The sequence below is a fragment of the Diabrotica undecimpunctata genome, chromosome 4 (assembly GCF_040954645.1).
Source record: "Diabrotica undecimpunctata isolate CICGRU chromosome 4, icDiaUnde3, whole genome shotgun sequence".
NCBI classification, from domain to species: Eukaryota; Metazoa; Arthropoda; class Insecta; order Coleoptera; family Chrysomelidae; genus Diabrotica; species Diabrotica undecimpunctata.
Genome location: NC_092806.1, coordinates 103,093,028 through 103,117,330, shown reverse-complemented (window position 1 = coordinate 103,117,330; position 24,303 = coordinate 103,093,028). Strand labels below are relative to the sequence as shown.

General features: G+C 33.0%; 1 protein-coding gene across 1 annotated transcript; it reads left to right on the top strand.

The window, feature by feature from the left end:
* Positions 1–23,707, top strand: LOC140438337 (uncharacterized). The gene is made up of 5 exons (XM_072528016.1): positions 1–503; positions 5,875–5,977; positions 16,974–17,075; positions 17,145–17,303; positions 23,602–23,707. The coding sequence occupies exons 1-5, from the start codon at positions 7–9 to the stop codon at positions 23,653–23,655; spliced, it is 915 nt and encodes a 304-aa protein (XP_072384117.1). The 5' UTR covers positions 1–6; the 3' UTR covers positions 23,656–23,707.
* Positions 23,708–24,303: the final 596 nt, after the last annotated feature.

Here is a 24,303-nt window from a genome sequence, read left to right as displayed (position 1 = left end):
GGGCTGATGATACTGCCAATATTCCAGAATATTTACATATATCACGAACAAATTTTAAAATATGGTTGGTCTATAGAATCATTTAACTCTGACGTCAAAAATACCGTGCAAAAAATTGGAATTGCATTAACTATTTTTTCCTATACCGTACTGTTTTCTTTTATAGCGGGAGCTAATATGTTTATGGCTTTCACACCAGCAGGAGAAAATGTTATTTCATACGTGAGGGAACTCTATGAACAATATTTAGGTGATTACTATATTATAGCGATATTTTTCAACTACGTCTTCTCTACTGTTAGTTCGTTCTGTATAGCTTACATAATTACTCTTACTGCAATAGTTATTTTTCAAGTGTCTATACAGTACTTGCTAATGTCATCATATATCGATCAGCTTAAGGAATACAAGGCAGATTTAAATAGCCTTTATGATAGGAACTATCAAGTACTAGTGAAAACTGTACTGAGGGAATGTGTGAAAAAACATGTTGATATTATAAGGTAAATAAATTATTATACATTTTTTAAATACAACGATTACTTCTAACGAAAACAATAAATCAATCATGTTATTATGAAACATCTTCCTTATGGTGCAAAATTATAAGGGTACGTCTTTGATGAACGCTGGTAAAAGCTGGTAGTCAGATTTATTTCTTCCCATAGTTGGTTGCGAATGTTTATGGGATTCTTATAGACACGTTGTTTTAATACGCCCCATATATCAAAATCAAGCGGATTAAATGTATAATGGATGAATTACATTATTTTGGATATACATCCAAATCTTATATATATATATATATATATATATATATATATATATATATATATATATATATATATATATATATATATAGAAAAGAAATTTAATCTTTGCAGATTAGTTAAATAGTAAACTCTTAAATATTGGGGAAATCTGCAAGAAATACTCTAATGTGTATCAATTGTTTCGCCGAACGTTTTCGCCAAAGAGAATTAATTTGGCTTCTTCAGGGCTGAAAGAGAATAAATTATAATTAGCTACCATATATTATCTATTAAAACATTATTGATCTTACCGTAACTTAGAATTGTAGAGTTAGAATATTAAAAAACTTTGCTAGTAACATAGTGGTGTTTTTTGTTACTATGTGCAAAAAAAAAGTTTTTTATAAGGATTGAAATGTATGGTAGCTTCGAACTTGACACGTAAAGGCTTACCCAAGGTTAATCGAAAAACCCAATGCAACTACATTTAAAAGGAGGTAATTCTTTGAATTGTCGGCAATAACTAAATTTTTGATTTTTAGACAGTTAAAAGTGAGGTTCTGTTTAAGCCAGAACGCAAGCGCTACTGAAGTTGTCAGCGCTTGCGTTCTGGCTTAAACAGAACCTCACTTTTAACTGTCTAAAAATCAAAAATTTAGTTATTGCCGACAATTCAAAGAATTACCTCCTTTTAAATGTAGTTGCATTGGGTTTTTCGATTAACCTTGGGTAAGCCTTTACGTGTCAAGTTCGAAGCTACCATACATTTCAATTCTTATAAAAAAACTTTTTTGCACATAGTAACAAAAAACACCACTATGTTACTAGCAAAGTTTTTTAATATTCTAACTCTACAATTCTAAGTTACGGTAAGATCAATAATGTTTTAATAGATAATATATGGTAGCTAATTATAATTTATTCTCTTTCAGCCCTGAAGAAGCCAAATTAATTCTCTTTGGCGAAAACGTTCGGCGAAACAATTGATACACATTAGAGTATTTCTTGCAGATTTCCCCAATATTTAAGAGTTTACTATATATATATATATATATATATATATATATATATATATATATATATATATATATATATATTATGAAACTACATCTTATTTGTCGCAGAGGCTAAATATTGTATTAAACCGTTATGTATCTCGTTCATTGCTTACTTATATATGTTACGAGCAAAGCCCGAAATTGAACAATCCTAGCATTGTACGGAAAATCTTGTCCACTTCTAGCATTGTACCCCCAAACTGTACAATGTCCGAAATAATCAAAATAATTGTCGAAACGCTTATCGGTTCGAATCGATTATTATTGACAAGCGACACACCAAATCAAAAATCGAATCGAAGAAGAAATTGTTCTACAATAGAGATATTGTTAGTATGTTAGTGAAACATTTCAAAGCTTCAAGAGATAGATACATCACTATAATATAGGGAAGATGTTTGTAAAACATCTTAGATTTTCAAGAGATACCTATGTATGATAATTTAAAAGAATTTAATTCTACGAATTCAGAAGTCAAAAACGCTGATTAATTATGGATTTATAACCTCAATTGATGTTTGTTTGTCGTTAATAACAAATGGGGAATAATCGTAAAAATCAATATGGATCGATATCTGATATATTATCTCAAACTGACGCATGGCTACTTATTGAAATTCGAACATTGTACAGCAATTCTTTTATACAAAGTCCGACGATTATATATATATTTCGGAGATTGTACAGTAAAGGGGTACAATGCTAGAAATGGACAAGATTTTCTGTACACTGCTAGGATTGTCCAATTTCGGACATTGCTCGTAACATATACACACGGAATAACCTATCGATGACATTACTTATTTATATTATTACATTACAGCTGACGAGTAACTATAATTACATCTCGAACAAATAGACTATTATGATTTACTAACGATCTAATATAAAGCTGAACTAAATTGCCTGTGTATTTACTATATTTATAACAATATGGTTGATTGAATGATGATGAATGTATGATGAATATCGGTTGATTCATGTTCAGAACTTTTTTAGGCTAACAAGAATAGAGGAATTAAAGTATCCCAGTATTTTTTATTTCCACAGCAAATTTTGATTCAAATTTCATTGTTAATATAGTTTTTAAAGGAACTATATTTCTTAATACGACGTGTATTATGAATCCATCTGTTACTGTAGTCGTTTCTTAATCTTAAAGGGGTATATTTCAGGGCATTTTGAAAAATACTTTATTACAACCTTTAAAAATACTTGCTTCCTCTCTCTGTTATCTAAACTGGACCAATAATGTCCACTGCAATGCGTTCAAAATGCTCTTCGGAAAGATATTGTGTCACTTTACTACAACTTCTTATTCTATAGGATTTTCTAAATAAAGCATTTATAAGTCATAAATCGCATTTATTATACGAAACTTCTACATCTCGGCAGCAATAATTGATCCAGTAAAATCTGTCTTTGACTGTGGTAAGTGTTCTTTTAACTTCAAAATTTCCTCTCAAAAGGCTGTCGTTAAGTTCTTTTAACCCAGTTTTAATGTGTGAGTTTGGCAGTACTAGTTGCCATAAAGTTCTTTTATCACACTTTTAATGTATGATTTTGGCAGTACCACTTGGTGGACTATACGTTCTCTATCAGGACTCTTCCACTTCCGATGTAATGGACCATAAACAAGATACAGAGATTCCCATTTAGCCCAGTACTCTTTGAAAATTCCGCTTTATTTGATTATTTTTGCCAAGTAGGTTTTTCCCCTTTTTTTTAGCCATTTTCATATGAGTTTCACTATCTTTCTTTTGTTTCTTTTTAAACTTTTTTTGAACACTGACTTTGAACATGACAACAATCAATTTAAAGCATCTTGGAATTTTTCCAATTTATCTATTCTACTAGTAATTTAACTTAACTCTAATTAAAATTTTCGTGAATTTTTATGAGTTCTATCTCTACTTTCCTACCCTTTTTTTCCTCTTCTTGTCTACGCTTCTTCTTTATATTTTTTTTCTTGTCTTTACTTCTCCTTCACCTCCTTTCGCTTCTTTTTTTTTTCAGTCATTCTAAGACCCATACGGTTCGTTCTGTAATCATTCGGGGGTTCGGACATATCCACTGCTTTATTAAAACCAGTAGATCTTGTATCTTGATTACTTTTTTTTCTTTTATTATATTATATTTTCTTTATAACTTTCGTAAAAATATAAAAAGTTAAAAACAATAAAATATAAAAATTTGTTTGTGAAATTTGATCATATGATTTATACTTTAAACAATTGGTGGGTGCAATACACTGAATATACTGAAACTTGGTATTTGTTAAACAAATAAATTTTTTGAACATTTAACAAAAATTACACAATAAAATAAGCAAAGAGTCTTACTGGTAGTCTTGGAAGCATTTTGGAAGTTCACTTAAAATTTCAGTTACTTTGGGGCGTCGGTTGCAAATAGCTGGAGAGGTTTTTCTACCATTGAGCGACGCTTTAGATGATGGTCGATAAGTTCTGCTATCAGATGTTTTATGTTATATTCGACGTAGTAACTTATCATTTCGATTATTGTCTAGATATATAATTTAGTACTTTATTCCAGCTACATTCATAAGTGAATACAAAATCACTATTTGGCATCTCCGTCTCCGGGTATTTCGAGCTACATTATAGGTGGCACAAAGTTCGCCAATCGTGTCGATCCCACGTTTGGTTGAATTATAGAACATTATATTTTCTGATTTCTCTTGATGCATTTATTTAATCATTATTCTACGTACAGGATGTCAATATGACATCCTGTACATATGTTTTTCCTTCTTGGGTACATATAATCACATTTTGGCATTTTCTTGGAATCCAAACATACTTGACTAAACAGTTCAATATTTGGTGTTTATAAACTCCAACGGTAATTGTTTTTTGTTGTTTTTTACTTTACCGATGTAATGTCAGCTTGTGATCAGGACGGAGTTTTGTGATAAGCTTAAAGCTAGTAAAACAATTATCACACCTAAGGTTTGTTCCAGTACTCGATATAGGACCAGTTAATCTCTCGACAACACTAGTTGGATCATTTTTGAATTAATCTCCCAACAACACTAGTTGGATCATTTTTGAAATAAAATGTCACTTGTGATAAAAGTTTTGTAAACCAACGCAAATATGGATTTGGCATTTATACCATCGTAATATACTTATGCTTATACTTATACTTTAGTATTATCCATTACATGTATTCATTGTTTTCCTTTCTTTTTAACTCTCCAAAATTCAGTTTATAAGTTCCGTACATCATAACTGATCTTATGACAATTTTACAGAATTTTTTCTTCGACTTTATTGGATTTTTTTGTCACACTACACACCACTCGCTTCCTTCCACTCCATTTGTCCAAAAATAGTTCTACTGCATGCATTAATATCTATTTCGTCATTACTCTGTAGTATCTATCATATTATTGCATTTTTTTCATAATCATTTCACAATCGCATTAGAATCTCAAGAGTAACTGTATCATACAATTTCTCAACGTCAATGAATACCACTTGCATATTTGTTTCTTCATTCCTGTATTTTTCTATCAACTGCCACAATGAAAATTGCAACTGTTTTTGATCTACTTGCATAGATCCCCCTGAAACAGTTCTGACCTGCAAATCCGAAGGGGGCTCAATAGTTCCAAAACATTATTACCTTAAGAGACGTCATCATTTTAGTATTATTTTTGTTATATTAAAGAATTTTTGTTTATTATTATGGCCTTAAAATATGTTTGGACATTTTATATCTGAATGTCTTTTCTATCTAAACATAATTTCTTGCACGATTTGACAGATACACCGCCAATCTAATCAGAGTGAAATATTATACCAGACTTGCTGACATTTTACTATACAGACCAGAATAGCTAATTTGAGGACTGCCCTATAAATAAATGTATTATTGCTAGTATCCCGCCACTAGGATGAACGTAGTTTATAAAGGAGATAATATTTAGATAGTGCCATCCAAACTGTCTGGCGTTATACTTTGTTTACATCAGAAATGAGCAAAATAATTCATAATATCTTTTAAAATAAAATATAATTAAATAATTGCTTCTCTTTCAGATACTGCAAACCAGCAATGCGTTTTCAAGTTCATATTATAATGTATATTGTAATTATGGGATTTCTTTTATGTCTAACATGTGGAGTTGTTTTGCTAGGAGACGTAAGTATATATATATATATATATATATATATATATATATATATATATATATATATATATATATATATGTTGACTGACCTTTACTTTTTACACCAATGATGTCTCCTCTCGATCAAACCACAGTTCCTTCCTTGATTGATTATATCCGGCTACCATCAAATCTTTCCCGTTCTCAGCATCGATCCAAACCGCATACCAGCAAACTACTCCTCCGAAAACACAAGCCCAAACCTCTTTTGACCGGTACTCTTTATTCACAAATTCTCCTTTCTTTCTCAATTATATCTCGTGGACTATGCAGACTCAAAAGAGGTATTAATCTTCTCGATTTTGATCTGCTCTCAGCTTCCACCTTTTTCACTAACAAATGAAAACACTGGTACTTTGACTACACGAAAACACGTCTTCTCTTCTGGTCTGCCGGTAACATAATAAATTTTTCAATCTCCCCAGACAACCTTCTCAACTCTCTCATTCCCCATCATTCCTTTTTAACCAACCATAAGCATTCATCTTTCCCACTTATTTTCGATTTAGAAAATTTCCAACATAATATTTAAAACAAATAAACTACTTTCACTCAAATTACTTTTCAGAAACCATTAACAATTTTGCCCTTTTCAACAGAAATAAGTTTCCAAATTCTTGTTATCTCGTATCTAAATCTAATTCTTGTTTACTTTCGAAAAATGCCCACCGAAAAATACAATTACAAGTTTATTCTTAAATCTATAATTATACGGGTTCCATTGTCCTTTCACTATTCACTCAGTATTTCAAGGAAAAACTCGTCCGGGTCCCGTCACGGAACAATGTTTTCTCTTATTCTAACTATTACAAATAAGTACAGGGTTGTATTTTAACTTATATGCCCGCGGTATATTAAAATAATAAAAAAACTCTTTATTCTATTTCTGATTGATAAACTGATCCATAACAATATATATATATATATATATATATATATATATATATATATATATATATATATATATATATATATATATATATATATATAAGACAATATAGACAAATTTGACTATATTCAAAAAGTAGAGACTCTTCTATAAGATAATACAATATACACCCAAATTAACAATGATCCTACTACCTCCATCCAAACTACATATAATAAATTAATAAAAACTTTAAAAATGATCATAAGCTGACAGAACAACAAACTGTAGAACTAAAAATTTACAATTCTGACATACCCAAATTATACGGCCTACCAAAAATACATAAAGCGAATATACCATTACGTCCAATTGTTAGTACTATAAACACCACAACTTACAACCTATCCAAATTCTTGGGAAATATACTTACAAAGACATTTGAAAATGAGCCAAGTTTCAATACAAAAGATACATTTTCTTTTGGCAATGCTGTAAATGGGATTCAGCTACCAGATAACTATGTTTCGATATCATTAAATGTAGTGTCATTGTTTACAACACAAAAGTGTCTGTAACATACAAAAAAACTCCTGTGCCTTAGTGGACCACCACTTGAAGACAGGACATAACTTTGACTTTAATAATGTAAAGATCTTGAAATAAGTTGATAATTATAAAAATCGACTTTTCCTTGAAATGGTACAAATTAATAAAACTCCTGAATCTATCAACTATAAGACAGACACCAACTATTAAAGTAATATCTACTGCAACATACTAAACAATATATGATACGATAGATCTTAACCTTTAAAATCAAACTCAGTAATTCTCTAGTAACTCTACCTACAATTTTATTTCATTCCTATTGTGTATATATTGAAACTGTAGGAATATCCACTAACACCACATAAAATGAAAGGTTTGTATCCCCACTTGTGGGGTTTAGCAGGCATGTATTTTTTTTTTTTTTTATTAACAAAATCGCATCAGCCAAATTGGCCATTAGCGAAACAATGATAGTGAACAATAATTTGTATTACATTTATAATGTTAGTTTAGATAGCATTTAAAACGTTAATTGAGCTTAAGAAACTTTTTATGTTTGAAATATTGAACTGTAGACCTAAAATATCACTAAGTTTGTTTGGTATATTGTACAACATGCGCTTTGGCGTTAGTGCTGGACATTTCTCTAATATATGTTTAGTTGTTAATTTTTCATCACAGTTGTCACATCTTGGTTCTTGTTTGTTGGAGAACACGTAGCTATTAGTTAATCGCGTATGACCCAGTCGGAGTCGCGTTAATATTACCTGGTCTCTCCGACTTGTTGGTAATGTGGGCCAGGGTTTTATCGATTTTTTAACATCGCGTAGCTTGGCCGATGACACTTTCCACTTTTCTTCCCACATATATCGCACTTTATATTTAACCGCCGCTTTCACGTCCGCACTCGTAAATGTTTTAGTACACTCCGCACTATCACTACTTGCAGCTTCTTTTGCAGCATTGTCTGCCTGTTTATTTCCTGGGATTCCAATATGGGATGGTATCCAGAATAATATAATGTTTTTCCCATTCAGTTGGGCGGTGTGGATTTCTTCTTTTATCTTGATGACTAAAGGATTACTTGGATAGACATATTGGATTGACTGTACGGAACTTAGAGAGTCTGTGAGTATAATATAATTGGTATTATTGGATGTGTTGACAGCAAGGGTAGCCTGGTATAGAGCATATAGTTCAGCAGAGTAAATGGAGTACTCTGAAGGGAGTTTATATTTATTTGTCGATGTAGGGGTTATGACTGCAGCACCAGTACCTTCATTTGATTTAGAAGCGTCTGTGTATATATGTGTATAATCCTTGTAGTTGTGAAGCATATCGTTGAACGCAGATTTGATTAACTGTGAGTTTGTTGAATGTTTGTCGAAAGAAATGAGGCGGGTTAGGCACTGAGGGTTCTTTATTTGCCATGGAGGAATTGAGGACGATTTGGAGGAAAAGCATTCTGGGAACGTGTAGTTTAATAGGTTTAAATAGCTTCTAATCCTTGCGTAGAAAGGTTTGGCAGTTCTTGGCTTATTTATGAAGAGATTTGGGAATTTTTCTGTAAAACAATTGTGAATAGTAGGGTTTTTTGGGTTAGACCTGATTTTTGCGGCGTATGCTACACTTAGATAAAGTCTTCTGTCTTCTAAGGACGGTTCACCAACTTCACAATAAATACTTTCGATTGTTGTTGTGCGAAAAGCTCCAGTTATTATACGTAAAGATAGGTTGTGAAGACTGTCAAGTTTTTTTAGCAGTGTCTTAGTGGCTGTAGAATACACAGTAGATCCATAATCTAATTTTGATCTGATTAATGTTCTGTATAACATTAAAAGTGTTTGGCGATCCGCACCCCATTCTTTATTGGCCAGAGTTTTTAGAAGATTTAATCGCTTGTGACAAGATAAGATCAAATTTGTTATATGAAGTTTCCAGCTTAGAGTTTCTTCGAATGTCATGCCCAAGAATTTTATTGACGTTACACGTTTTAGGTTCTCATCACATAGTCTTAGGTTGGGCGTGTTCGTGATATTTTTCTTAGAAAACAGGATGAAACGAGTTTTTTTAGTGGAAAAACAGAAACCTGTTTTTTGTGACCAGAGTTCTAAGTGTTGTATAAAGTTCTGTGTGTGACAAAATATATTTTGTATATTTTTACCTTTGCAAAAAACTACAAGATCATCCGCGTAGACGCGTGCTTTTATGGGCGATTTTAGATTTTTGAGAATATCATTGATTGCCACTATAAAGAGCGTAGGACTTATAACCGAGCCTTGAGGAATGCCATTTTCTGGATACATTATATCTGATGTTGTGTTGTTTGTCCTAACTCTGAAAGCTCTATTTTGAAGAAAGTTTTTAATAAAGAAAAAACAGTGACCTTGGATGTTCCAACTATGTAATTTTTTTAATATATAATCGTGCCAGGCTGTATCGAAAGCTCTTGATATGTCAAAGAAAACCGCTAGACATTTATTTCTTAGTGCGAATGCTTCTGAAATGTCACTTTCTAAATCTATGATATTATCTATGGTTGACCTTTGCTCTCTAAAACCACTTTGTTCTGGAATAATTAAATCTTGTCTCTCCAGGTGCCATCTTAGTCTATTATTAATAATTTTTTCTAGTAACTTACACATGGCGCATGTTAAAGATATCGGTCGGTATGACTCGGAACTTGTTTTAATACTATTAGGTTTTTGTATAGGTATAACAGTGGATTCATGCCATTTTTCTGGAAATTTGTGCTGTAGCCAAATAATATTAAACAGATTTAGAAGTTGTTTATGAGAGCTATCTGGAAGGTGTTTGATAAAAATACTAGGAATATCGTCGGGACCAGCGCTAGTTTCTTTGAGATTTGATAATGCTTCTGTATACTCTAATTGAGAAATGGGTAAATTTAACGGTTCACCTGTGTTAGGTATAATGCTCATTTCCTTATTTTCTTCTTGCTGTTTGTAATTAATAAAAGATTTTTTATAATTAGTATTACTGGATCGGTTTTTGTATGTGTTAGCAAGGATTTTGACAATCTCAGTATTACTAGTAACTGCCTTTCCATTTATTTCGAGGCTTTTAATATTCTGATTGCTATTTAATCCAGATATTCTTCGGACTTTGTTCCATACTTCAGTCATGGGAGTGTTTGCATTTAACGTTGATACATATTGAGTCCATGACTGGCGTTTAGCATTTCTAATTGTCTTTTTGGCTATAGCACGTTGTTTTCTGTATTCAATTTTATTCTCAACAGTTTTGTAGCGCTTGTATTGGTTAAAAGCTCTTTTGCTAGATTCAACCGCTGTTTTGCATTCGTGATTCCACCATGGGACAGGGTTGCGTTGTTTTATGCATGTGGTCTTTCCTATTGCTTTTTCTGCTGCTTTTGTGATAATGGTAACAAGGTTCTCTAGTGTCTCTTCTATATTTGGGGTACTTTTAAATGTGGTCATACTGCTTTCGATTAAATTGGAAAAAAGATTCCAGTTAGGATTTTTTAAATTCCATTTTGGAGTAAATGTCTGTCCACCTTGGTTTTTGTTATTATGAATAAAAAGTGGATAGTGATCACTATTGTATAAAAAGTCGAGCCTATCCCAGGTGAGCTGTGGGGTTAGACCTGGTTCGCATATCGTAAGGTCTATACATGAAGATTCACTGTTCTGTATATTGAATCTAGTGGGCCTGCCGTCGTTTAAGACTGAAAGGTTGGACTGTTCAAATATCTCTTCTAGCAGTCTTCCCCTAGTATTTATAGTAGAAGAGCCCCATAAAAAGTTGTGGGCATTAAAATCGCCCAAAATAAGTCTGGGTTGGGGAATTTGTTGTAACTGTTCAGTTAATGCTTCTGAGTCGACTTGCGTTGATGAAGGTAGGTATAAGTTACAAACGTGGATATTTGGACTTGAGTTAAGTTTAATGCAAATTGCTTCTATATTAGTTTGTAGAGAAATTTCAGTGGTTTCAATTGACTTTTTTACAAAGATAGCTACTCCGCCGCTGGCTTTTTCTTGGCTAGTTCGATTTTTGCAGTAACTTTTAAATTGTTTTAAAGCTTGTATTTTTTCATTTTTGAAGTTAGTTTCCTGAAGACAAATTATGTCTGGATTGTATCTACCCAGAATTATTTGGAGCATCGGAAGATTATTGTAAAAACCGTTAATGTTCCATTGCAAAATTGAAGAGAAGCCCGTGTATAATAAATAAAAACTGAAACTTGGGATTGTTACAGAAGTTTTTGACTCGATCCCTGAGATAACTCACTTTCAGTCTCTGATGTCTCACTATCCGAGTAGGTCATCTGTAAATGTATCAGTAGTTTCTTTCTTATTTTTGTACATCTAGATTTAATGGATCTTTGTTTGAAGTAAGGGTATATTGCTGTTAGCATTTTCACTAGTTTTTTATGACGCTGACTGGATCCTGTGCACCATAAACATTTTCAAATAGATCGGAAATTTAATTAAAATCAAGAATAAATGGAGGGTTTTGCTCTGAGATGAATGCCTTGGCCGGTTCCATGAGTATGTGAGTTGCTGTCTTCTCCTTGCTTTTTTTTTGGTTTTTTGGATGGAGCATCATTTGGTTTAACAAACGGGTCTAGACTTGGGTTTTCTGAATCAGCATCTTGCGCTGGAGGAGGTGTGATTATTTCTTCCAAACTGCGTTTGAGCTATTTTGTGTAGACTGGGTTGTATTTATATTGATGATTGGTTGTACGGTTGGAGTTTTTGAGGGGTTAGTTGGAAGTATTTGGGTAGGTGTGGATTGCGAAGATGTTTGGGAGTGAGGAGTTTGGTTATAATTTTCAGCAACTGATTCTTGGGTCGTTTTGCAATTTGCTGCAGTATGGCCTTGCCTTTTACATGAAAAACATACCAAGGAATCTTGTGACAAAAAAATCCTATAGTTGGTGTTATCATAATTTATTAATATGGATTCAGGTATTGAGGAAGGTGGTGGTGTGATAAAAATTTGTCGTCTAAAACTATAAACGTGGCTGAATTCCGGCAAACCGGCACTTATCTTGAGAAATGACATGGGAGACATGGTTTTAAGGCCCAATTTTTCAATTTCTTGAGTTAGTAAAGCATGCGGAATGGTGGGACAAACGTTTGACAGAATTAGTCTTTCTGCTGGAGTGACGAGTTTGCGTGCTTAGACTCGTTGATTATAATTTCGATAAACCCTCCATAATTATTTATAAAATGTTCAACAATGTTTTTGTTTGCAAGGTACATACACACTCTGTTGTTAGAAAGCCGTGAGGAAAATAGAATATTTTTGGGCTCGATCAACATTCCTAGTGGAATCAAGTAATCTTGAAGTTTTAGGTTTTCAATAGCTGGGAATATAATAGCTTGATCTTTGGTAGGGAATTGTTGTTCAATCACAGCAGATGAATAAGTTTTAGTATGGTTTTCCTTTTGGGAGCTTCTGTAGTCAGAAGTCCCGTCAGTTGGATTTAACATCTTTTCTTTAAATTTAAAATTTAATTTAGAACTGAAATACGGACCTGTTTTACAACAGGCAATTTTATCATGTCGTTATAGATAACGAATAAACTTGTTTGGAGTTTTTATATCGACGAAGTCGACTTATGATAAATACAATAAATTCCTGTGAAATGACTCTGTTTTATATAATTTTAAAGAGTACTTACAGGATGGAAAAGAACACACTCTTATGCACTTATATTGATAAAATAAAAAAAATTTTAATCAATAACTACTATATAAATAACAGTTTTTGTTTGGAGCTGACAAATTCGCACTAATTAGTATACCTGTCAGGACCGAACTCAGCAGGCATGTATTGTTTTATATAGTGCCTTCCTTTTGAGGCGCACATTTGCTCATCTACTGAAAGCTTTTGGTTCAATGATATGCTTTGGAATTTGTTATTCCAATGATCGACAAGGGCCGTAATTTATGAAGACGATCTTGATCATCATCATTTTGATCCAAACTCGTATTGTCGTTAAAATGTATACATTTCCTGATAAATTCGAACCTTTTCTTACTCATTACTTTTTTTATTTGCGGATAACCTAGGAAATTGGACCAATAACTACGACAATTAGGCATGTGAACAAGGGATATATAGATGCAAATTCCTAGGTATTGATTCATATCTACGGTGGTCAGTCTAGTAGGTTTACTCGGATCCTTTTGAATAACATATGTATTGGACTCTGATACAATTTTTTCGATTAACTCATTGTCAAAAAAGTACTTAAAAAAAGCGTAGGGTGTTGACAAATCCATTATAGCATTAATAAAGTTGGTATGCCCTCTAAAAGTCTTCACAAGTTCATCAAATAGATAGGTTTTTTTTTCGCAATACATTTTTGATTCGAGTAGTGATTGGCTCAACCTCTACATCAACATCGACGATAGTTGATTCTATTTGTTGGTCTGGAAACTCTGTGACAGTAACTCCATCTTTAAACTCTACTAGTAAGCTTTGAATATCAATATTCTCATCAGGATCTAAGTTGGTCTCATCTCTAAAAGATTCTTCAGAGTCGCTATTATCCAAGTTGCCATCACTGTTCCAAAAATTTGCTGCCAACTCCTCTAATTCACGCTCCAACAAAGATCTTTTACCATCCGTAATGACTGTAAAAAACGCAATGTATCAGATCTCATAAAACCTTAAAAAGAGGCGAATTTTGAAGAAATTACTTGTACAAATATAAATAAGCTCGATCTATATTCATATTACTTACCTTTTAAACAAAGTTCATACATTAAAAATTAAAGAATTACGAAAAAACGAATAAAAACCTACCAAAATCTGAAGAGCTATAACAGGTGCTCAATGCGAATAGACACTTGCCAGACGACTAAAAAAATTTAAGCACGAACTAAAACGATTGCGGAATATGTAACCTTATTTTCTAGTACGTAAGGACGTATCAGAGTTAATACAAAGTGCAGCGACGGCTTTAAACACACACAATTTAACGAAACGATTATTTAAATAGGTTGTAGCAGATCTGCGCTAAATTGCACAGTATAATAGGGTTATATTACCAAAACAAAAAAATGTAATAAATTACAAAGCAGATACGAATCAGTTAAACAGCATTTACAGCATTATTCTGAAATCCATTTAATTCAAAATTAATATACCATATACCTGCTACTTTATTTTATATGTATAAATACACATAGTAACTCTTTTCTATCAGGAAAACTACAGGGAAACTATCCCACCATACACTTTTTGTTGTTTTATGTGTATTTTAAATTATTTTAAAATTGTCAATCTAATTGTAAAAGTGTAAAACAAATATTTGTCTTGTTTTGTTTGTGAACGATTCTATCTCTGTTAGTAAATATTCATGTAATTTTATCTTAATATTGCTTATATCTCTGTTTTAATTTGTTGTGCAGTTCTGAAAAAGTCAACAATCAGTTGGCGAAATATTAAGTGACAACAAAAATTGAATTTTTTTAAATCCAGACCCACAGAACCGATATACCAAAAAAATATGTTAAATAATATACGGTCGATACCAAAACAAAAACTTTTGTTAAGCACCTGGTAAACTGAGACACGGTTGGTCACGTGGTCTACGATTGTAGACCATTTTATTTATTTTATTAAACATAAAAGTTTCATAGTTTCAATAATAATACTGCATTAGGTATATTTTTTTAATTATTGTTAATGATACTGACCAGTTTTTATAACAAAAGGTTTACTTATTTCTTTACTAAACAATAAAACGACTACTCCATACATTTTAAAATTTTTATTAACCATTAAAATTATTTTGCTTTAATAGCAACTGTAGTGTAAATTTGACAAAAGAGGAATTGTTGTACCTAATAATAAGAACAAAATCACCCAAAATCACATAAATAAAAGTACTGTTAAAAAATTGTATGACTTACAGACTACCGAAAACATCACATTCTTAGTCAGTAAAACAATCATTGCAGATATCTCTAGTGTGGTTTTTGCATGCAAACGCTCCGCACTTTAAACAAGACTTTCTAGAAGATTTGTTCAAATTTCGAGGCCAAACATGGCAACGCCCGACATAATTCTGTGGTCGCACAGGGGGTTGAGAGGGATTATTTTCTATGCCCAGCAGAGAATGAGCTCGCTTCCTCATTTCTCTTGGCAACCAAGGAATTGTTGATCTAACTTAATTTTTGATTTTCTATTTGGTATGATTAGCCTTATATACGCAGAGGGCGTTTTTGCCAGAATTATTCAATAAATTGTAAAACACAACCATTGGCCAACGGCGTGTATTTCTTGCGACATTAAAATTCTGACACAATTGATCTACCATACCCACGCCGATTTTGGTGTTGTTCTTTGGAACATATGACACCATAGTACAATTAGCTTGGAAACCAAAAAGAGACGACTTAACTTCTCGATTTTTCTGGGGCACAAACTTTTAAGGAACCTCTAGTCAGTTTTTGCTTACCTTACCCAAATATGTAAGTTTTTTCTTCATAAAACTCTTAACCAATGATAAACTGTTAAACTAGTTGTCTGCAGTAATATTACAACTGGTATCTGCGATGGGCTCTACCATCCGAAGAGTTATTTCGTTACTGGTATTTACAAATTTGTATGGACCTTCTGACTGAATTCCCAGTTAAGTTTCCAAATTGAATGCAAATTTTCAAAGTTTCCAAATGCAATATTTGACTGGCTTCGTTGGGATGTACTGCTTAAACGCACATCGTCTCCTAAATGCTAATAGTTGTTCATGTACTGTAAGATACTTTCTAGGAATGAAGTTATTTTGGAAATTCACCACAAATATTTCCAGAAGTTCTCTAATGGGTGCAAGTTTATCAATTTATCTTCGCTCTGTTCTTGTCTCCACATCATCGAACCGTAGACATCTTATGAGATGTCCTTTTCTCGCTCATTGCCAGGTAGCATGACTCAACTTCGGATCCTTGAGAATTATCCCCTATTTTATGTTTTATTACTTGTAGATTTGATTTATTCTTTTTCCATTTAGTCACCCTGTCTTTTCCCATGTAAATATTTGAAGGACGTGCTTTATCAGAGTCGTCTGACGTTCCTTCGTCTTGGGCCAATTCTTCTTGCTTCGATGTTTCTAATTCAGAGTCTGTTTCGTAATCACTCCTTTCAGCAAAATTCTACAGTACTTCTTAGTACTGTTCTATTCTTGACAAAATACTTTACAACATCTACGATGTTGTAACGTCAGTGGACACGTGGTCTACAATGGTAGGTCAGTACTGTTCTATGCTTGACGAAATACTTAAGTGAAGTGCCGAACACAAATAAAACCATAAATTAGAATAAGACGCCCGTTAGCAACAGCTACTGAGATGCACGCGCATGTAATACAAAATGACAGAGATATACAAGTGTTTGAAAAGAGGTGGTTTACGATTGTAGACCACGTACCTAACGGAGGGTTAAACTGATAGTTATTAGAAACAGTAGTTATTCCAGATGTAAACAAAAAATGATGTAAATAAATTTCAAAAAAACATTAACAAAAATTAAGATATGTTTACTTGTTACAGGATTCGTACTATAAACATGATATAAAAGTATTGATTCTTTTAATTGGACTTATTTTTATAATCTATGCACACTGTTACTGTGGTGAATACAAAGATATGGCGGTAAGATACCAATCTATGTTAGTAAGATCTCTAAATAATTTATTTTTGTCAATATTACCATGCTTTTAGCACTCGAAATTCTACAACTCACTTTGTAATGCAGATTGGTACAACTGGAATCAGTCCAATAAGAAAACATATTTAATTATGCTTCATAAAAGCGCAATGCCGTGGACTCTCATGTCATTTTTTAACGTCGCAAGGATAAACTACGCATTTGGATTGTCTGTAAGTTAAACTGTTTGAAATAAACTATATAGAATATAACTTTTTAAGTAGTATATATTTTAAGTGGTAAATCTATAGTATTTACATGAGAAAGTACGAAATGTATGTAATAATTTACTTGTATACACTTATTGCAATGACAATTTATATTTAATTTATTACATGCTTTAGCAATAATGAATTTGTAAGATAGGAGATATTGGAACATAACAGTATGTACCATTTTTATTTTAATTTAGTTCAATTGACAACCTCCAAAGAGGAGGTTGTCAATCCTCTACCGGACGCGTCCCCAGGTGGCGGATAGGGGAATGCCTCCCAGATATGGGTGGTATCGGTGAAATGAAATAACCGACGCGGACCAAAACTGACAACAGTAGCGTCTGACCCAGAGTGGGCGGCTGAACAATAGGTCCTCCAAAAGGGGGTTGTGGCGTTAGGCGTTAGCAACCTAGCACACTTAAAAAAATCCAAGGACTAACGAACAATTGGCAGGAATGAAAAAATCGGATACGGGGGGGGGGCCCTTCTGCTTTGAGTTCAACAAACCCGGCTTCGAAACTCAACCGAAGACAAAGACAGAGAAAACTAAGAATCGGCACATGGAATGTGCAGGGCTGGAGAACAAAAGCCAGTGAAGTAACATCAGAATTCGAAAAGATGAATCTCGATATCCTCGTCACAACGGAAACAAAAAAGAAAGGAAACGGCACGGAAAGAATAGGGGAACTAATCCATTGTTGGAGCGGAGTAAAAAAGAAAGACCGCGCAAAAGCTGGAGTTGGAATTCTACTAAAGAAGAAATGGGAAAAATCTATAGACGATTGGGAACCCATAAATGAGAGAATTGCCAAACTGAAAATCAAGATGTATGGCAGAGAAATTATAATACTAGCAACATACGGTCCAACAGAAGACAGTCCAGCCAATGAGAAAAAACGATTTATCGAACAACTTCAAGAACAAATGGATAAGAGAAAACCTAAACAAGAAATAATAATAGTGGGGGATCTAAATGGAAGAGTCGGAAGAAAAGACAATGACAGAACAGTTGGTCCATTTGGAGAAGACACAATTAACGACAACGGAGAAAGATTGGTAGAACTATGTGAAGTAAATGATTTGAAAATTATGAACGGATTCTACAAACACAAAAATATACATAAGTACACATGGACTCAAGAGACAAGAAAACTAAGATCCATTATTGACTACATTATCATGAACCACAAAAGCTCCATCAAAGTGAAAGACACCAGAGTGAAAAGAGGGACAGAGTGTGGAACAGATCACAAACTTGTGGTGGCATGGATGGAATTCCCCTATATCTGGACAAAACAAAAACATACATCGATTGTTACAACGGGAACGACAATAAACGAAAAAAGGCTCAAATTACATCTATTGCAGGAAGAATCAATAAAAGATTTATACAAAAGAAGACTAGACCAAAAACTAGAAGAATTCAGATATGACACGTTAGATGAAATGCATGAACACATAAAAACCTGCCTGATTTCAGCGGCCTTAGAAGCTCTTGGAGAAGACGACCAAAGGAACACCCATCAGAATATCAAATTAAGGGAAGACACATTGAAATGCATAAAAGAAAAGAAAAAACTACACATAAAATACCTAAACACCAAAAAAACAGGAAGACTTAGACCTATATAGAGCGAAAAACAGAGAGGTAAAGAAAAGAGTAACAAATGAAAAGAACGAACGATGGGAACAAGCATGCACAGAGATAGAACAACATATCGGAGGAACGAGAAATTCAGAATCATGCCGAATATTAAAAGCACTTCAACGAAATAAGACAGAGAAAACCCAGATCGGCAAAATTAGTGAAAACGAGTGGCAAGAATACTACGTAGAACTACTTACAGAAAACCGTCCCCAATTTCAGGAAGAGAATATAGAACATGCAGGAAATGGGGCATACGACCAGATAGAAATAAGCCTGGCAGAAGTTAAGAGAGCAATCAAGACATTGAAGAACAAAAAAGCCAAAGGAAACAGGAAAACCTGTGAAAACTATAGAGGAATTAGTATAATATCGTCGGTAGGTAGACTTTACGGGAAAATTATTAAAGAAAAACTAGAAACTGAAATAATAGGAAAAATTGGAGAAGACCAAGCAGGGTTCATAGTAGGAAAATCATGCCTAGATCATACGTACACATTAGAACAACTGATAGAGAAGAAAATGGCAAAAGGTAGACAGGTCCATCTGGCCTTTGTTGATCTAAAGAAAGCATATGACTCAATACCTAGAGTCAAATTATGGGAAGCAATGAATGATCTCGGAATCCGACAAACACTAATAAAAGCAGTTAAAGCACTATACAAAGAAAACAAAGTAGCTATTAAATGTGGAAATAAAGCCTACAATCCATTTAAGACGACAAAAGGACTTCTACAAGGCTGTGCTACGTCCCCTACTCTGTTTAAAATATTCTTGGAAAAGACACTCAAACCATGGAGGAGAAAGTGCGAAGGAATGGGCATACCAGTAAGAGACGAATACCTATACACCTTAAGTTTTGCCGACGATCAAGTAGTCATCGCACAAGATGAAGAAGATCTCAGCTTTATGCTCAGAAAACTAGAAGAAGAATATAAAAACAACGGAATGGAAATAAACTTAGAGAAAACCGAATACTTAACAACAGAAAACAAGGATATGAGAAACGTAGAGATAGACAAGGGAAGACAAATAAATGGAACAGATAAATTCAAGTATTTAGGAACCATAATATCGAACCAGGGAACAACAGAAGAAGATATAAACAACAGATTGAGACAAACAAGAAACTGTATAAGACAACTAAACTCAGTGTTGTGGGATAAGAACATTACGATAAAGACAAAAAAGAGAATATATAATACCCTGACAAGAAGTATCCTGATATATGGGTCCGAAAACTGGACAATAAACAAGAGAAATAAAGGTAGAATAAGAGCAGTAGAAATAGAGTTCCTGAGGAGAAGCTGTAGACTTACAAAAAGAGACTTAAAGAGAATTAAAAACGCAGAGATTAAGCGGAGAATGGGAGTGCAATCAGACATAATCGACTATATAGAGGAGAAGAGACTATCCTGGTACGGCCACGTCAGAAGAGCGGACAGAGGACGCTGGATAAATAAAATCACAGAATGGAGCCCGATTGGAAGAAGAAAGAGAGGAAGACCCCGAAGGTCATTCAGAGATGAAATCGACGAGGCTATGAAGAAAAGAACCCTGCGATATGGAGACTGGAATGACAGGGAAAATTGGAGAAAACGGTTAAGTGAAGGAAGGCAGTGAAAACTGTGGAAATCCTTAGTAGTAGTAGTTCAATTGAGGTAACACAGATTTCATTTGATTTGCCGTCTAGCAATATGAATTGGAATATCTTCCATGATAATGTCGTTTTATAAGGTACCTTTTGATTATTAGTAACACAACTGAGATTTTGAAATTAAAGATTTATTAAAACATGTTCTTAAAAAAACGATATTTGACTACGTTAAATGTTAACGTTAAACTACGAAATCCTGTAAGTCTATATTTAAATTTAATGGTACTAGTGACATCTACAAAAACCTCATAACGTATATAATAATGTATATTATTTTTTGTTTATATATTTTTTATATATTGTTTACTGTATACCGTGCGGATCATGTGAACAAGTATACTATGGTCAAACATCAAGATGCCTTAAAGACCGCATTACATCCCACAAATCAGATAATAGACTGCATCCTGAAAATAGTGCATTGGGTGAATATGTATTTAAAAATGGACATCAGATAGATTATAATAACATCAAAGTAGTAGAACAGGAAAGTAACATCACCAAAAGACTTTTTCTTGAAATGGCCTAAATTTGCCAAAATAATAATGAAATGAATCATAGAACAGATATTGGTCATCTAAATGAAATGTTCTCCTATTTGTTACTACTAGATAAATGCAATAATAACACAAACAATAATTTATCAATTGACATTTAAAAGAATTTTGTCAGAATAATGTCATGTATTTATTTAGAATAATTAAGTGTTTTTGGATGTACAGTAATTTTTTAAATTTTTGAACATAAAAATAGGTTTTATATATTGAAAAAAGATGAGAGACTATGATAAACTTTATCAACATTATAATACATCTTCGTTGATACAACCTCATTAAGTTTGTAAGTAGTGAATTTTTTAATTAATTATACCAACGCCAACAATTTATTCATCACATTTGTAGCTCCCTGATGAAGGACATAACCAATGTCCGAAAGATTGGAATAAAAATTTAAAAGAGTACACGTTTCATTTTTTATTGCTGCAAACCCACTATTTAACGTTTACTTCCTGTTATATATATATATATATATATATATATATATATATATATATATATATATATATATATATATATATATATATATATATATATAAATATGTTCCATACACCGCCAACATCTTTTGTTTGAAGTAAGTATTGGGTGTCCCTCCAAAAAGAATTCCAGACTATTTTTCAGAAATTTGTTAAATAGTTCTAGGTAAATTCTTGCTACTACTTTTTTGACAAGTTTCAGTGCTCTAAACTTAAACCCGTGTGTCTGATAAATGATTCCCTACTATTAGAATATCAAGTGTTAGGATTTTTGTGTCTATGAATAAGAAATGCATTTATACTTGCAGCATTTATTATATTGTAAAATATTACTTGTGGCCATACTTTTGTCGCTTATGCACACTGTAAGAAATTGTCATTTTATTCATCATGTCAAATCCACTTTTTGTGCTATTATAAAAAGTGATTACTTCTCTTTCTGTAAGTCGTTATGAGTAGAAGCTAGTTTACCAGATATTTTATGTAACGAAAAACAATAACAATTATTTTGATCTTTTTAGAATGTCGGCCTTATCGGAATATAGGTTGATACATTGAAACAGCTTACGACGAATTGTTAACTTTAAATGGACCGTTCAATTACTGTTATCTTCTTTCACTTTCTATGAGGGTCATTCGTAAAAAAAGATTCCATATACCGCTGTGAAGGAATGTCACGTGCTGGGAGAAATCTGGCTTCACTGTCAAACGCATCAACTCTTCCTCTTTATCACTTCTATACTCTCGCCTTGCTGAATTGGTCAGTGCTGACCTAGCAGCCTTTGAAGATGGAGTTCCTAATCATTGTTACAGCCAGATGCGAAATTCTAGCCATGTTAAGTTTTTGTAAATGCAAAACGGATTTTACCTACAAACATTTATCGACAGTTAATGGTAGTTTACGGAAAAAAGTGCATATTTGTTCACATGTTCGCAAATAATGTAGAGAATTCAGTAAAGGCAGAACTAAAATTCACGTTGAGGAGCAAAGCGAAAGGCCGTCAGTTTCAGACGGAATTGACATGATTGCTTGTAAATCGGAGGTTTACCAATAACGATCTTACTTTGCATATTCTTGAGACTTCCAACACCACAATTTATAAGATATTAATAGAAAAGTTGGGCTATCACAAAGTAAGTGGCTAATTTACTTTTCTCCCTAAACCAAGTAGCAATCACGTGAATGGCGTCATTCAACGTTGCCAAAGCCGAAGAAGTGTAAAAAAACTCAATCTGGTTACCTCTTAGGGATACTGAGAGACTGACACGTGCAATACAGAAGAACCGACGGGGATGATTGCCAGTGGTGTGAGGTTTCTTCATGACAAGCTTATGTCCCACATTAAACTAAACAACTGATAAGATATTTTAACTGGACTGTTATGCCTCAACCCTCTACAGTCCAGACCTTGCACCAAGTAATTATCAGTTATACCCAAAATTAAAGCAACATTTGTATGACTTACGCTTTAGTATTGATGATGAAGTCAAGGAAGATGTTACTTGATTCGTCAAAGGATTGGTGGTAGAATTCTATAACATAAGGATATAAACTTTAAAGCATCGTCTGCAAAACTGAACAGAAACGACGAGTATGGCGAAAAATAGCGTAAACGTGAATTCATGGGAACCTTATTTTACGAATGATCCTCGTATATTGAAGGTATAAAATATTCTAGCGTCTACCAAACCAATGAAAAAAATTTAAATCCATATTTACTAGTTCTTTCTGAATATAAGCGCGAAAACAGCATCTTCCGATAGTATATAGATATATGCAATATGTGAATTTTATATTGTGTAATTAAAGACAAAACTTTATGAAGTAAGAGAAAATTGCATACCCTGGCCTATATACTCCTAATGCAAATTTCATTATCAAAAACTGACTACGAATGCCTAATTTTATATTTTTTTTAGTTTTTTAGGTTAGTTTACCAAGTTGCTGCAGTATTTATGAACTTTAGAAGCTAAAATAATAAAAGTATTGTTGAAACTAATCCTTAGCATAGTTATTTGTTTTAATGTCCTAATAAAGTCTATAGATTTAAGTTTTATGTGTTTTAATATGCTGTCATCAATAAAATATTCATTTTAAGAGTTTATCTTTGCTTCAACCACTTAGAATTATTAGAATAACACGATAGGTACATAAAGCAATAAAAAAATTACAATATATATATATATATATATATATATATATATATATATATATATATATATATATATATATATATATATATATATATATATATATATATATAAATATATATAAAGCAGCCTTTTTTTCGTTTTGAGTGAAGGGGGTATGGATTCTTTAAAAGACATCTCATTCCAGGACGCCGCCTGACTGATTTTAGTGCAGGATTCGTTCTTCGTACCCCTGGCGATAGTTCCCGGGGTACTTTAAAATGCCCTTTCATCGCCGAGTCTACGCCAATTGCCTACCTGCTAAACCAGACCCTCCTCTGTCATCCAGCGATTCGGAAGCGGATTACTTCCGAACTAAAGCCTTCATCACTTCCGAAGCATTACCTTTAGTCATTCATTCTCCCTTTATCCATATCCAAACTACATTCATCAGCAAGTAGGCTCCCTGTCTTATTCCAGGTAGTATCTTAT

What these genes read in the sequence shown, in the direction of transcription:
- LOC140438337 (XM_072528016.1), top strand. Translation starts at nt 7, where the DNA reads ATGATACTGCCAATATTCCAGAATATTTACATATATCACGAACAAATT. An exon ending in GTGAATACAAAGATATGGCG is followed by an intron (nt 17,076 to 17,144) that starts GTAAGATACCAA and finishes CCATGCTTTTAG; the next exon opens with CACTCGAAATTCTACAACTC. An exon ending in ACTACGCATTTGGATTGTCT is followed by an intron (nt 17,304 to 23,601) that starts GTAAGTTAAACT and finishes TATTTTTTTTAG; the next exon opens with TTTTTTAGGTTAGTTTACCA.